Genomic DNA, 16,024 nt, shown 5'->3' on the forward strand with positions numbered 1-16,024 from the left:
TAGAAGCCATATGATCACAGTAATAAATACGACCAAATAAACTAGCAAGTCAATAGCCAAAATGAGCAAATTCAATAGTCAAACTTAGCATGCCATGAAGATATTAAAAAATCAAAACTTTGGAGGAAAGATACCTCTTTGATGATTTAACAGTTAAAATCTCGAACACCCAGAACATGAAGCTGCACTGAGATATAAAAATTAGTAGATTCAGGATAAACTTATAAAGCAAATCATCGGGAAATATTCATGGATAACAGAAAGAAGATGAGTTAAGCTAATATCTAATAAACAAGAAAATTAGGAGAAAGATAATGACAAACAATAGTAAAACCATGAAGGTCAAAAGTTATACATTTAACTTTCCTATTGTATCAATGCTCATGCAAATCATATGTAATACACTTAGAAAACTCAATTGAGTCAAATTAATAATCATGTGTATGCATGTATCTTCTCATAAATAATGAAGGATCTGCAAACTCCTCCTAACTTTGAGATAAATTCAATACAAAGTCAAAATTAATTAGGACAATTTATAAACTTTGCAAGTTTGCTCCTTTAATGAGATGAGTGCTATAAATTCAAATCCAATCAAGCTAATATCACTTCGAAAAGCTAAAACCCCAGAAACTAAATTAAAATAATGAAAAAATAGTAAATTAAAAAAACCCAAAGTTACCTTCTCCTAAGCTGAAATTTGGGAGCCAATGATTGAAGACTTGGGCGTGGTGGAGATCCAAGGAGTGGAGATTGGAGTTTGGCGGAGCTTGCAGGAGAGGAGATCAAAGACAGCTCCAGAGGAGAGAAGATCAAAGACAGCTCCAGAGGAGAGAAGATCAAAGATGGAGCTCGAGCTCAAGGGGAGAGGAGATTTAAGCCAGAGCTTGGGGGGAGAGAAGGTCGAAGGTGGAGCTCAAGATCGAGAGGAGAGGAGATCGAAGGCAGACCTCGAGGAGAGAGGAGATCAAAGGTGGAGCTCGAGATCGAGGGGAGAGGAGATCAAAGATGGAGCTCGAGAGGAGATTGGAGGTGGAGCTTGAGGGAAGAGAAGATTGGAGATGACTCAAAAGAGATCATGATTGTTGGGAGCCGAGCGATCGCGATCGGGATTTTTGAGAGGTGGCAGAGACGACCTAATCTCGATATCGCTAATACTAGGGGATCAAAGGATATGATTCACCCCATTTTGGATTTTTAACCAAAGTTCTAGCCCCACCTAAATCCTAGACTTACGTACTACCAAACAGGGGATTAGATTCAAGACCTAGGACTTTAAATTCCTGTCCCAGTCCCAGGTCCAACCAAATGGTGCCTAAAGATTGGAAGATTAGAATTTTTAGTACGAGTGCACTTAAGAAAATAAATCTGATATGACAGTGTAAAGCTTTTCTATGCACTGTGTCAAGCATAGATTGTATCCAGTAAAGATTTAAATTTATTTTTGTAGATCATTCAGTTGCATGCGTATTAAGGTGGAGGATGTTTGTTCAAGAGAATTCTTCTCAGTCTTGATATTTATACTTGTTAAGTATACGTTATGTAGTGTGGCCGAGAGTTGGGGGAAATGCTATTAAACTTATCTCGAGCATGGGAGAAGGCTGACACATCGACTTCGAATAGTATTACATGCCAGCTTCCGTCTTTGCATAGATCTTTGAGAGATGATATAAAATCAGGCAAGAGTGAGATTACTTCTGTTGTGAATTATTTATATTATGTGCACTGAATCATCATTTTTGGTCTTTTTATCTTTCTTCTACTGGTTTTAGCATTTGGCAGGCGCTTGATATCTGCTGGGAGAAGATTTCAATCCATGGGACAGTATGGTGAAGGAGAACTAGAAAAGGCACAGTTTTTTAAAGAAACTTTTATTGTCAATTCATGAATATTATCTTATGGTGTATTTACTCTTCTAGTTTCCTTCTTGCTGGTATACAGTAGCATATCAATATTAAATATGAAAATGCAAGCCACCGAATCTTACAAAGAAACCCTTGTTAAGGTGTGACCAAAATTCTATGGATACCTAGATCACATACACATGCAGTGGGAAACTAAATAGATTTATCTATCTTGCTTTAAAGAATATTTGTTAGTGTAAAACTAACTTCCACCCTCATAACAACTCTTAAAGGTTTGGTGCAATGGAAGAACTTTAAGATGGAAAACCCAGGTTCAAATTCTGTCCTACGCATGTAAAACAGATTCAAAAAAATGTACCAAGGCGTAAAATAGTCCCAATTTTAGCCCATGCATAGGTGCGCTCAATTTGCGAATAAGACATGTTAGATTATACAATGGAAAGTTGTAACCCTCAACCTTCATCACAATTTGAGAACATTGGTACTCATCTCTATGAGTAATTTCTTAAGCTTTAAAGTTAGGGATCAGTATGTTATTATCAAACTTTTACAACTTTATCTGGGAGACAGGCACCATAGATCTTTCTGAGCTAAAGGTGGAATCATATTTATTTCAATTCGTGCATTTTTTAATTACTATGTATAAATATAGAACACTAGTTCTACACCTTTGACGAAGCTAGCAATCAGATAATTTGTAATCGTGATACTTAATTATCCTCATGAAAGTAATCTTGATACTTATTATCCTCTTGAAAGTGAAGGTTGAAAACTCTTAAGATAATTTATAATCTAGACTTACAGTGGCACTTTGTTTTTTCCCCTTCTGATAGTTCACATTGGAAGGGTATTTCATCTTTTGGTGATTGGAAACAATGTAGGTCATTTTGTTAGCAAATTGAAAGAACTGTATGCCTAAATAATTGAAAGTCAAAACTTTTCCTATGTGGGATGCATTTTGTAGGCAGAAACATAGCTACCTGTAGATTGCTAAAGTGAAGTGAGAGAACTCTATGCCTAAATAATTCAAATATCAATTTCTTCCTACATGGCGATGCATTTATCGCAGAAACTGAACTACTTGTAGATTGCCAAATCAATGATCAAGACTGGGAAAGTGCTATCTAGAAGCCCAGCAATCACAACGGATAAGGAGCCAAAGGAGGAAACCAGAATACTTAAGGTATTGGGTCTTTACTACTCAATTATAAATTATGATATCATATATGAAATGTGAGGCTTAGTAATTGATGAGCCTCTAATTTCTAGTTTGGAGACCTACAAGTCGAGTTGACTCGAGAAAAGGCCTATATTGGAGCTGCAATTGGTGTGGTTTTTGGGTAAATTTCAATGACGCAAAAGTGAAGCTTTTCTGCTGTTGATTTCACTTATCTCAACTGACTGTTCATTTTGAACCTAGATTTGTATCTTGGGAGCTTAGTCAAAGCATCCAAAGCATACCAGAAAATTCATTACAGTATGCAAATGACAATGCCTTGCAGCTTGCCAAGGTGAGTAAAATGTTACCCTGAACGTCTGAATCATTGTCAACTGAATTGAGGTTAATTCTCATGTTAATTGTTTCTGTAATGTTTTTCTGTGAAGTCACTAAGAGGAACTCTGATTGTTATTGGTTTCTCCTCTACCATATTATCGGCATTGACTTCTGTTGGGCTTCTGTTGCTTGCAAGACAACTTTCTTCAGGGAGAGAGGACGGCGAGCACTAGTATTTACTGCATTGGTTAATAAGGGCCTGTTCTTTAATGGGAAATTCTGAATCCTCTTCTCAAATATCTTTTGTATATATACACATGAAGTGCATGCAAAAGAATGTTGTATATAAATAGCACCTGTTTTTTCAGGACTTTGTGTTCTTGATTAATATCGATAATGTATCATTACCTAGCCTCCGTCATTAATTGATTGAAAGCATTCCTCTTAGTCCGCTCCTTTGATCTACGATTTTTCTTCTTATACTTCGTGGTTCTTTTCTCTTACATTTTTTATCCTTTGTTTTTAACAGTTTTATACTGCTGTTCTCACATGGTGTCGGGAGGAAATTATTAATTATTATATGTTCCTTCTCCAATTAATTAATCCAAAAATAGTTGTTTGCTGTGGAAATGTTTGCCAGACTAGAGAAAATAGAGACTTGCGCTTATTATAGAATGAAAAAAAAATTCTATTTCTGAGCTTGTAAATTGTTGACTAGATTTGAAGAATGAGCTTTATTATCGCTGTACCTGACCAACGAGTCCTACGTAACAAAGCAATGGATTCCCTACCAAGTAGAATTTCTTCGAGGTTCTTCTCTGCAACTAAAATGAACAGAATTTGGACACATCACTCTATAAATGCCGTGTCCCACCAAAATCATAAGATTCACAAGGATTTGAGACATATTTTATACATCATCAACACATTTTCAGGCAGCCAGGGAGCAAAATCAACGAAAATTAACAACTTTAGAAATTAGCAATAATAATAAATTACATGGTGGGTGTTTCTCAGAATAGTTGCTAGATAAATTACGTTCCGGACATTGATAAGAACCAGGATACATGCATTGTATCCATCTTAAACACAAATCAAACTTTTCGAATGTCTTCTATAGATATCCCTCCCAGGATCTTTGATCATGACATATAGAAACTTGAAGAGAAATGAAAATCAGGTCAAAAATTAGCGGGAAAAGGAAGCTAACTGGAACTCCCTCCATCTTTTTCATGATATCACTTCTCTCTGCACATCTCTCCCTCCTGGCCAAAGATGAGAGATACAAAATGAGCAAGGTATAAAATACCTGAATTCGATTTCATAAGAAAAACTATATCCTGACAAGTATATTAGTCAGCAGTAGACCAACATTTTTAGTAAGTAAATATGAACCTGAGCAAGCTGGAAGATACATGAGCATTTCATACTCGGATTGGGATCCTCTACTCATCAATAGTGGCTCCTAACATTTGCTAATGCATCTCCACCTTTCATTTTGTGGATAAGCACAAAATGAAAGGTGGAGACGCATTAGCAAATATTAGGAGCCACTGTTGATGAGTGGAGGATCCCAATCCAATATATTCCCACATTGTGAAGTCAAGGAAGATGCTCTGTTGCTATTCCACTAAAATACCGAGTAGGAAACTCCAGAAGAACCAGATTACTGATATTACACTTGGACTCGGTTAGAAGTTTTTTTGCAACAATCTCTTCCTATAGATAATGTGCATCTACTGTTCACTGATAAAACATATAATCAAAAGAACAGATGTAATTCAAGAAGGTACGTTGAAGAGTTTAATTGCTATCCAGTAGAATGTAGTCTGGCATATTATCTGCAGGGGGCACTCCAATTACAGCAATATATCGAATTGACTACATTAAGATATATGATTATTCTCTTTGTAACCAAATGCAATAAAGTTTTGTACCAAATCTTTGGGAGTGTCTATACTAGTCTGTTTTCCCCCTTCAGCTCTCTTTAGGTCCCTCACTTCTGTCAAAATAACAGCTATCATACTCACTCCGTGTTCCATGAGGTTTAATAACTAATTATATTTGTTCACTGACTACAATTCATAACGCTCCACCTCACCAGCGCATACATGTTCTCAGTTAAATGTATCTTTCAGATTTAAATGCGAAGGACAATTATGAAATGCTTTTGTAAAGATCAAAATTAGAGACTTAGTAAATTACAAAATGCAGGCCGAGTTTAACTGCCCTATCTTCATGGTGGGATGTATATAATGTTTATAAGGAAAGACACAAGTTGCTGAACACAGAATGAGCAATGGAAAAAATTTAAATCTGCTTACAATGGATTCTGCTTTCATTTTTGTCAATTCTGTTCTCTGTTTTGAGGAATTTTCAGTTAAACGTTTATGGACATGTTTTGTGCACAATATCACTGCAGGGGACTTCCCAATTGTTAAAAAATGGTTGGTTTTCCATCACATTCTGCCAAGTTCTCTCTCTAACCACCATTGCAATACCTAAAATTTCTCTAGCTATCATACTCCTACTAGTAAATTGACTACACATTGATGCAATGCTGATAATCTTGTTACGAAAATGTCCAGTACCATCCCCTACAGTTTCTTTTTAACTCAGAATTTAAACATAAAAGCTCATTTTTTTAATACCTTCAAGCAAAATTTCCTGAAAACGAGTATTATAATTTCACCCTATGAAACTTGACAAGAAGTAGCGAACTAACTCGACACTTTGAATCAAAACTTGCAAAAATAGGTTGTTCGCACTAAATACTAATTGGCGCTTTAAATGAACTTGCCAAAGAGCAATGAACTAACCATTGTACCAAGTACAAACAGAATCTGCTAATATACTCGATATTTCAACCAAGTTGAAATTCAGGTTTATTGCATTAGTATCACTAATACCTCAGTATGAATATAGTTGCAGAATGAGCATTTCCATAAACTAAACTGCACGTAAAAAGGATAAATTCCATTTAGTGAAGCCCAGTTGTCAGTGCCAAAGTTGCTCTAAACTAACTATACAATCATTTTTCCAATATTTTAGTACCTAAGTATAAGGTTTCAATCAGTTCAAGAGTAAAGAGTCATTTCATTGTTTCATGAGCTAACTACTTGTTATCAACAATCCAAGTTAAAAGCAAGATAGCAAATAGAATTCAAATTTATCGGTAAGTCAAACATATAACATCACTTGAAACAACATTCCACTTGTAAACTTACCTCTAATACTATGAAGCTTCACTCCATTAGAAGTCACCTTCTTCTTCACATAAGATCCATTCCAATCGCCTCCATCCTGAGCATAATAATCCATTGGATACTCCCCTCCAATATCACCACCATCACAAGAACCGCAACCATTACAACTACAAGAACCGCAACCCCCTGAACTCTTCTCCCTCTCCCACCAACCCTTAACGAACCCCATCGCGATCTCAAACTCAAATGTCGTCAACAACGGTCTCTTGAACCCCTCGCCCCAATCAATCGAAAGCCTGGGGCAAGCAATCTGAACCCAAGCATCCACCGAATCCTCAAACAGCTCCACCCTCGCCGGAGAAATCTCCGACATCAAAACCACCGTATAATCCAATCCCTTATCATCCATCAACCCCAAAACCCTGTCTAAAACCCTAGTGCTCCCTTGCCTCCCCAGTGTCCCCAATATAACCCCCCAATTCTTCGCCTCCCTCGCCCTAAAAATCGCATCTTTCCTCACCCTCTTCATCCCCTTGTGATCATACTCCTCCAAGACCAACACACCCAGAAACGGGTCATACCGAAAAGCCGGAACTCCAGGGTTCGCAATCATGAAGGCTTCAAGATGGAATCTTCCGTCCGCCACGAATATCAAAGCGTCAACCCCTTTACTCTTCGGTATCGTCGGAGCCGTGCATCCGAGCACCTCGCCAGCCGAGAGCGGCTTCGCCTGGGGTACAGTAACGTCATAGCCTTCCTCACTCAAAACAGACTTCGCCGCGTGAACTGCGGCGATGAACTGAACGGTCCCCGCAATCGCCAGCGAGCTCGATTTGGGGAAATTGGACTCGATCGATTCGATTAACCGATCCGGGTCGATTTTGATTTCGACGAAAACGTACAAAGTCGGGATCTTTGAGGAGGTTACGGGACGAGACGACGAGTGGCCGTAGTGGAACGAGGAGGTCGCAGCCGAGGGCGGCGGGCGGCGTAGTCGGTCGACGCAGCAGCAGCCGTAGTTGGGCTTCCGGCGAGGACGGACGACGTCGGCGGAGGAGGAGGAGAAGGAGCGGATGATGTCGGCGATGGGGAGGGAGTACATGAGGAGGCCGTCGGGGAACTGGAGGGCGATCAGGGACGAGGACGAGGAGTCGATGCGGTGGAGGGTTTTGTGGATCTCGAAGGAGTAGTTGGAGGGGAGGAGGGAGATGGCGGAGTTGAGGCTGGGGTTTTGGAGGAGGGAGGTGGGGATTTGGGATTTGATGAAGCGTTTTGGTGGGGGTTTGGGGGTTTTAGGGTTAGGGTTAGGGTTTGAGGGGAGGGAGATGGAGGAGGAGGAGGAGGAGGGGACTTGGTCCTTGTCTTCGTCCATCGTCGAAGATCGTCGGGAGTGACGATGAGGACGCCGACGGTTTTGGGATTGAACAATTTTTCAAAATAAACACATTTAAAGTTTTTATTAAAAAAACAGACTCAACCCTATTTTATTTACACAAACCGCCCATTCAGGGTCACGTCAGTAGCGAGGCCACAAAATGGGTCGGTTTTTTAATCTCGTTTCTAAATAATTGGGATTGTCAACCCCGACCATTAATCGGTACACGTTATTTTAATTTTATTCCACTTTATTTATAAGTCAATTATTATATACGAAATCTGTACTTTTATTCTTGCATACGTCATAGCACTGACACTTTTATTCTACTTTTATTCTACACTTTATTTTGCACAGCCAACTTTTGCTGCAAAAGTCTCTGCTAAATGGTCGGGGTTGGAAAACCCGACCATTTCGATAGCGGGCTTTCGAATTGGTCGGGGTTCCCAACCCCGACCAAGTCGGGGTTTCCAACCCCGACTAATTTAGCGTGTATTTTAGACGGGACCTCCAAAATAGTCGGGGTTGGCAACCCCGACTATTTAGAGACGAAATTAAAAAAACCGACTCATTCCGTGGCCACGCTGCTGACGTGGTCACGAAATGGATCGATTTGTGTAAATAAAATGAGGGTGGGTCTGTTTTTCCAATAAAATTTTTAGAATAATTTTTCAAAACAGCCTCATTCAGATTTTTATTTTTCAAAATCGACTATTTTATTTTTTATTTATCAAAACCGACCGGATTTTGTGATTAGCAGGTTAATCACTATCCTAAATAGTCGGGGTTGCCAACCCCGACTATTTAGGAGGGTGTTAAACCCTAATTAAAGGCCTTAATTAGGGTTTAACACCCTCCTAAATAGTCGGGGTTGGCAACCCCGACTATTTAGGATAGTAATTAACCTGCTAATCACAAAATCGGGTCGGTTTTGATAAATAAAAGAAAAAACAGTCGATTTTGAAAAATAAAAATCTGAATGAGGCTGTTTTGAAAAATTGTTCAAATTTTTAAATGGGTTTATTTTGAAAAATTGTTCTTTTGGGATTTTTATGTTTGGGATCCAGCGACGACGATGACGAATTATGTACATTGACCCAAACTATTAAGTGGTCTACATTAAGGGGTCGTCTGGTTGCTTGATTTGTACAATGAAAGCTGAAAATGTTGTCAGAATTAAGGGTTTTTAGCAGCTTTATCAACTTTCAATAGTTTAGTTGCATACGAATATATGGTAAATCTGCTTTCTTTATGCTTAGGTGGCACGGAAAGTGAAATCCCTCTAAATTGGGGTGATTTCATCCGAAAGCTGACAATAGCATCATAAGCACATTAATCAATGTTAATTTAGTTGAACTTTGAGGGGGTTTCTCTACAAATGGGGCCCACACATCTATCACTTTCAAGTTTACATAATGCAATCCAAACAAGGAAGTAGTATCATTTTATGAATCACAATGATTCCTAACCAAACAATGTAAATCATTAAATGTAAAGTGACGAGGTGGACAACAACTTTCCAAGTTGTGTCATAAATACACAACATTACCAACAATAACCAAACAGCCCCTAAGCATTACCCTATTAACTTTATTTACAGAGAGTGAATGTGTAAAAGAAATTAATTAGCACTTAGTGGTATCTGCAACAAAGTTTATTTATCAATCTAAAATTTAAAATACCAGCGAATAATTGACGATCAACTGGAGCGATTATACCTTTCATCAAATTCTATTTAATCATGAACTGAATACTAAAAACTATTCGTTCACTAGTAAATGAGGTGCACCATCAAATATGATAGAATATCTAGACGAATAATAATCAACTATTTATTAATTATTTGGTTTATTTCCGCCCCTCCTTACCAATAGATACTTGTTAATAGTTTCCTTGCATGGTATAATAAAATTTATTGTACGAAATGCATTTTCAGTAAAGTGTTGGTTGAGGAGCAATTGTTGCAAAATATACACAATTTTATCACATCGTATAAGGAAACATTGATGTAGATGTTTTATTCTTTAGAATTTTTTTGAAGAATTGAAATTTTTTTCTTTTATTTTTTATTTTCTTTTCTGGATATAGTAGCTTTTACTCCCACCTATTAGCTGCAACTTTTTTCTATATATTAAAACAATTGACAGCATATAAGTCTAAAGCCAGCGAAACAAAGTTATCTAACTGTTATTTAGCCTCTTTAATTGAGGGAGAACAAAATACATCTATCACACTGTACATTAATAAAAAATATCAAATATGATAATGCATAATAAATTTTGATATATGTAAGTAGCTGAAGAAGATTCTAAAATAAAGGGTTTCTAACAAATTTTTTTCATGAATACTTAAATTATTTCAACACATTTACCTATCACTCAAACAACATGCTTCCATTTACGTAAACTTTCTTTTTTAAGAAAATGTGTATATTGTAGCTGGTTTCCTAGTAATCGCAAACTATAAATTATAGTATTTCTGAATAGCAGACTAGTTTTCACCCATGCAATGCACCAGATATTGTACTGATGAGGTTCAAATTGATTTATTTTAGATGTAATAAAATAGAAAAAAAATACCTTAAGAACCCAACCCTTACCAAAGATAAAACTGTAAAAAAAGGAAATTCGACCTAGAAGTTAAATTATGAAGAGGATGAGCAAGTAGAAGAAGGAATATGTTCACCTCTAAAGCCTTTTTACAAGTGGGAAATTTTTTAATGAAATAGAAGGAAGAGCGATGATGAGAAAAATAGGAATTAATAGTTAAAGGAAACTAAAACTAAATAGTCACGAGGTTTTTAGTAGAGAAATTAAATAGGTAAAAACTTTAAGATTTGACAAGTGGAAAAATGCAACCAGAGGTTGCTGTTTTATTAGCATAGTATGTACGTATTAATTAATAATAAACTATAAGTTATACCATCAAATTTATTTTAAGCAATAACAAAAAGAAATAAAGCAATCTCAAGACATCTCTAAAATTATCTAGAGGAAAAGATAGAAAATCTATATACAATAATAATCCAGTTATCGAAATCCTTATTAAAAAATTATATAGAAATCGTATTTAACATGGATTCGGATCCTCTCCACTACAAAAAAAAAACAGTGGAGGGACCACTACATAATCACGGTCATTGATTATCTAGTTAATGGTTGTGATTTTTTCTTTGAGTGCAAATTAGGAATGAGTGCAATACACGAGGGTATGGTAAGTGTTAGATTTAGATTGTATCATAACCGTCTATTAAATAATCAACGATTGGGATTAAAAGCAGTTGTCTCTCCAATACTTTTTTTGTAGTGGAGAGGATCCAAATCCATTTAACATCTAACTATTTAAGAAAAACGTTGTGGGACTGCAAGAACCACATTTCATAACTTCACCCCAAATGGAAAGTCCACAGTCCATATTGTTATCGTAAAGTTTACCACAAGCCCATAGAATACTGGATTTCCAAGTACAGGCCCAAAATGAAATTATTCAGCCCAAAAACAAAATCGTGATTCCATCCCAAGCCGAGGGGTATAATAGACAAACCCCAAACAAATTTCAGGGTTTATTTACTCCGCTAGGGTTGCCATTGCCTGCCGCCTTCATTCACCCTCTCCTCTCATCGGAAGCTTGCTGGAGGAGGAGACAGCGATCGATGGGCGGTTTTAGGGTAAAATGATTGAAGAAATTCGCTAGCTTTTCTTCTTCTTCTTTATTTTGGGGTAGATTTGCAAAATGATGATTTGATCTGGTTGTTTTTGGGCAGTTCCATCAGTACCAGGTGGTGGGCAGGGCGCTTCCGACGCCCTCCGATGAGCATCCCAAGATCTTCCGCATGAAGCTTTGGGCCACCAACGAAGTTCGGGCCAAGTCCAAGTTTTGGTATTATTTTCTTCTTCAGTCCTCCTCCTGCAAATGTTTCATCGTTTGGGGTTTGTTCTTTATATTTTGTGTGGTTTTCTATTTATTTTTTTTAGGTATTTTCTGAGGAAGCTGAAGAAGGTGAAGAAGAGCAATGGCCAGGTTCTTGCCATCAACGAGGTTCGTGTTTTTTCTTTCTTTTTTGTTAAAATCTGTACCCTTAATCCCTGGATTTGAGTTGACTGATCTGTGTTTTAGATTCATTGATGTTCGATCGGGTTTAACTTGTTTGAGTTAAGACGGGTTTTGTTCTAATGTGCATTTCCCTTGCTTTGATCCCAGTGTAGTTTGGTCTTTCATTTGTTATTTCCATTTATGAGAGTGAAAAAGACCTCAGTTTGCGTAGAATATGGACATTTATATCGAAATGGAATCCTATTAGTACCAAATTATCATTATTTTGAAATGTATTGGTGTTTAGTATTAAGTTTTAGCTCAAAAGGATGTATTTTTATCGTTGTAGTACCCCTTTTTGTGATTTATCAAGATTTGCGTGATGGTGTACGTATTGCGAAAGATTTTTAAGCACATAACAATGTTGTATACGAGAGTACATGTTGTGCTGTTAGTTTGCGGTTAATTTTATTTTTCTATAATTTGGCTCTTTATTATTACACCATTCTAACTTTTGTTGGTAGTTTTGTTCCTTCACCTTTGACTTTTTATACAGTGCGTGTGTCTGGAAGATGTAAACAACATAGTGTACTCTGTTGATTTTGCATATGAAGTGTTTCGCTCGAATATCTGATCATGTAATATTGCAGGCTTAGGTACATGTTTTGATTTGTGTTAATAACAAGTAGTCTTAATATAAGATCAAAAATATCTGAAGTGGTGGATCAGTGGAATTTGTGTGCTGTATATTGTATTAAAACAACAGCATAGCTTTTATCCTTTTTATTTTTACTTTTGAGTCTGCTAGATGAATCTTATTCTTTTATTTCTTTATGTTGTGAGCTGTGTCCCTCTTTAAGTTAACAACTGTCATGGTATCTTTAATTGCTTTCTTACCAAGTACCAATTTCTCTTAGGTCTACGTCTAACTCCATACGCACATCCTTTTCACTTCTCCTAGTTGGTGCTTTAGGAAGTTGCAAATTGTAGGCAATAACATCTGGTACAGACATGGCTTCATAATCTGGTCATTGTGGATAATATCAGTTCCCAATGGACTCGTTCCCTTGAAGCAATATTGATCTGTTGTAATTCTTTATGTGTATATTCCTTTATCATTTGGTTTTTGGAATATAATGAACGGAATTACATACAATACTACTTAAGTTTCTATTTAAAAAAAACTGAGTACAGAAGCTTTCTTGATTTTTTGAAGTAGACAAGTCTGAGCTTATGGTTTCTAGAAGGAGTCCAATGGATAAGTTGGAGTTCCTAACATTAAAAAGTTGAAGATTAGCTTGTTACATTTATAGATGTTTTAAGCTCATGATGAGGAAATAATTCAAGTTTTAGTATTTTGGATTCAGACATTTAATAAGTGGGGATGAAGGTTTAACTATATCTTGAATCCATGCGTAAGTATTGTCTAGATCAAACTGATTATAATCTTGCAACCCTTGTTTGATTCTTTGATCAGATCTTGCCTAAGTTTCATAGGAGTAGCTAAATATCTGCTAGTTGAGTTCCTTTTGTTCTTTTGAATTATAGTAGTCATTTGCGGTTTAATATTGGTTCTATCTGGTGAAGTTGGTTTGTTGCAGCTGATTCCTCTAGAGTCACTTCCGTAAATAGTAGTTTACTAGCATCTTGCTTGTTGCAGTGCTCCATACAATATTAATCTTTTTGACAATCTACGGAGCATATGCTTAAATGCTACTCGTATCCTAATAGCTTATGTAGATACTATGTCGTAGCACAATCTTGCTTTTTTGTGCCTGAAAATTGTTCCAGTTCTAGCAATTTATGCCCAATTCAAGCCATCTACCTGCTGAAGTGACCCTCTTTTTTTTGTTTGCTTTGTGTGTTTTTTTGTTCTTCCTTTGTTTAGTTTCTGTTTGTGGTCCATATTCAGGTTCATAGCTATAAATATACATTTTTAGCCTTATCAAAGTAATCAATTAGGATATCATATTAGTCTTCATTTTCCGTCTTTGAGACTGAATCTTTATGCCTGCAGATATTCGAGAAGAATCCTACCAAGATCCACAACTACGGAATCTGGCTCCGATACCAAAGCAGGACAGGCTACCACAACATGTACAAAGAGTACCGTGACACTACACTGAACGGCGCTGTTGAACAAATGTACACTGAGATGGCCTCTCGTCACAGAGTCAGGTTCCCTTGCATCCAGATCATCAAAACCGCCACCATCCCTGCCAAGCTCTGCAAACGGGAGAGCACCAAGCAGTTCCATGACTCAAAGATCAAGTTCCCCCTCGTCTACAAGAAAGTCAGGCCGCCAACCAGGAAGCTGAAGACCACCTTCAAGGCCACCAGGCCGAATCTCTTCATGTAGAAGAGCGTTTTAGCATTGTTTACTGAGGAATTTCCATCTTTTGTTAGTTTGTTTTTTTGCGGCGGTGAACGATTGAAGTTTATTTTGGTCGTATTGGATTTTGGGTAGTATGTTTTACTTTGATTTGAAAACAGTATTAGTTATCGCGCTATGTTGGGTTCGGTTGTTTTATGGTAGTAATCTATTGACTCTGGATGTCATTATTTTTAGAAGTTTGTTATCATATTTGCAGTATGTCTTCAACTCCATTACAGAATATAAAACTTACCAGAACGTTTGCTAAGATGCCGAGATCTCCAAACGATCCTTGAAAATTATTAAGGCACTGTTTGGCAACCAAAAAAAGTGTCTTACCTAAGAGCTTGTGTCTTATTGACTTGGTCAATAAGCTAGTAGAGCTGTTTGGTGACCAAAAATAGGAGGAAATTATTTTAGAGATTGTGTCTTTTGCAAGTAGCTTTTGGAAAGCTACCTTAAGTAGCGTTTGTCTTTGGGAAGGAGCTGCCAATTTTTTTCTTTCGTTTTTGCCCCTAATAATTCTAATTTTATATCAATAATATTGCATGTCTTTTTTAGTCATTTAACAAATTTAAGCTAGTTGCACAGCTACTTTTGCCAAACAGCTCTAGTCAATCAGCTAGCTACACAGCTAACAGCTTTCAGCTACAATTTCACAGCTTTTAGCTAGCTTAACAGCTTTCAGCTATAATCTCGCAGCTTTCAGCTAGTTTTGCCAAACAGAGCCTAAGTCTTACACTAGAAGTAGAGGCTTTCTAATAATAATAAAAAGAAAATGGAGATAAAGATACTGTTTGGCAACAAGAGATTGTGTCTTATCTAAGATATTGTATTTTATTGACTTGGTCAATAAGCTAGTAGAGCTGTTTGGTGACAAAGTAGGAGTAAATTATTTTGGAGATTGTGTCTTTTGCAAGTAGCTTTTGGAAAGCTACCTTAAGTAGCATTTGTCTTTAGGAAGGATCTGTCATTTTTTTTCTTCTGTTTTGCCCCTAATAATTAGGGCAAATGAAAGCTACTACCACATCCAAAAAACCCTAGCTCTTTTTTATTTCACGCCTAACACCCCTTCTGCTTCACCTGAGCATGTTTCTCCTCCATCTCCATTGAAGGCCATCGTCAAGGTAGTTTCGACCCTCCCATTGGACTCCCTTTGTTTGTCCAACCCATCATATCAAGGTAAGTATCCAAAATCTTTTTTCTTTTTTTAATTTTTTCGGATTCTGTTTATGGTTCTAATTTTGCAAAATTTTGTCTTTTATTTTAACTATTTTATTTTTTTTTCTCTTCTGTTTCGATTTGGTAGCCATTATGGTTCTGGTTTGTTTTGCCAATTTTGAGAAGATTGTTTAATGGGAATTCTAGGCTGTTTGTTTAATGGGAATTCTATGCTGGGTTTAGGGCTTCTCTGATCTCGGTTCTGTCCATCCCATTTCTCTGTTCTCGGTTCTGTCCATCCCATTATTTAAGAATTATGATTAGAAACGTTGCTTCAGTTCTATTTTTTTTTTGTTTGTTTCAAATGAAATAGAACAAATTGTCGACATTTTCTTTTAATTCTTAAAAACCTTGAAGTAGTATTATAATGTGTTTTTTTTTCTATATTATAGATGGAATCAAGTAATGATGATGTGGACAATCAAAAAAACAAAGGTACTGATGATGTGGAGGGAA

General features: G+C 36.8%; 3 protein-coding genes across 3 annotated transcripts in view; 2 read left to right on the forward strand and 1 right to left on the reverse strand.

The window, feature by feature from the left end:
- LOC109851105 overlaps positions 1–3,807 on the forward strand; it is an 8,031-nt gene extending 4,224 nt beyond the window's left edge. The window contains exons 4-9 of the mRNA XM_020421210.1: positions 1,547–1,679; positions 1,773–1,849; positions 2,953–3,048; positions 3,135–3,205; positions 3,286–3,376; positions 3,471–3,807. Of these exons, the coding sequence (XP_020276799.1) occupies positions 1,547–1,679; positions 1,773–1,849; positions 2,953–3,048; positions 3,135–3,205; positions 3,286–3,376; positions 3,471–3,593 (591 nt within the window). The 3' untranslated portion in view covers positions 3,594–3,807. The remainder of the gene's footprint in view (positions 1–1,546; positions 1,680–1,772; positions 1,850–2,952; positions 3,049–3,134; positions 3,206–3,285; positions 3,377–3,470) is intronic.
- On the reverse strand, positions 4,313–9,024 carry LOC109851117 (diphthamide biosynthesis protein 1). Its single transcript, XM_020421213.1, has 3 exons — positions 8,991–9,024; positions 6,588–7,988; positions 4,313–4,625 (listed from the first exon to the last, which is right to left on the reverse strand). The coding sequence occupies exons 2-3, from the start codon at positions 7,936–7,938 to the stop codon at positions 4,591–4,593; spliced, it is 1,386 nt and encodes a 461-aa protein (XP_020276802.1). The 5' UTR covers positions 7,939–7,988; positions 8,991–9,024; the 3' UTR covers positions 4,313–4,590.
- Positions 11,408–14,544, forward strand: LOC109851133 (60S ribosomal protein L18a). The gene is made up of 4 exons (XM_020421214.1): positions 11,408–11,608; positions 11,705–11,820; positions 11,916–11,979; positions 13,991–14,544. The coding sequence occupies exons 1-4, from the start codon at positions 11,594–11,596 to the stop codon at positions 14,330–14,332; spliced, it is 537 nt and encodes a 178-aa protein (XP_020276803.1). The 5' UTR covers positions 11,408–11,593; the 3' UTR covers positions 14,333–14,544.

This window comes from Asparagus officinalis, chromosome 1, assembly GCF_001876935.1.
Source record: "Asparagus officinalis chromosome 1, Aspof.V1, whole genome shotgun sequence".
NCBI classification, from domain to species: Eukaryota; Viridiplantae; Streptophyta; class Magnoliopsida; order Asparagales; family Asparagaceae; genus Asparagus; species Asparagus officinalis.

What these genes read in the sequence shown, in the direction of transcription:
- LOC109851133 (XM_020421214.1), top strand. An exon ending in CGGGCCAAGTCCAAGTTTTG is followed by an intron (nt 11,821 to 11,915) that starts GTATTATTTTCT and finishes TATTTTTTTTAG; the next exon opens with GTATTTTCTGAGGAAGCTGA. An exon ending in AGGTTCTTGCCATCAACGAG is followed by an intron (nt 11,980 to 13,990) that starts GTTCGTGTTTTT and finishes TTATGCCTGCAG; the next exon opens with ATATTCGAGAAGAATCCTAC.
- LOC109851117 (XM_020421213.1), bottom strand. Translation starts at nt 7,938, where the DNA reads ATGGACGAAGACAAGGACCAAGTCCCCTCCTCCTCCTCCTCCTCCATC. An exon ending in GAAGCTTCATAGTATTAGAG is followed by an intron (nt 4,626 to 6,587) that starts GTAAGTTTACAA and finishes ATCTTTGGCCAG; the next exon opens with GAGGGAGAGATGTGCAGAGA.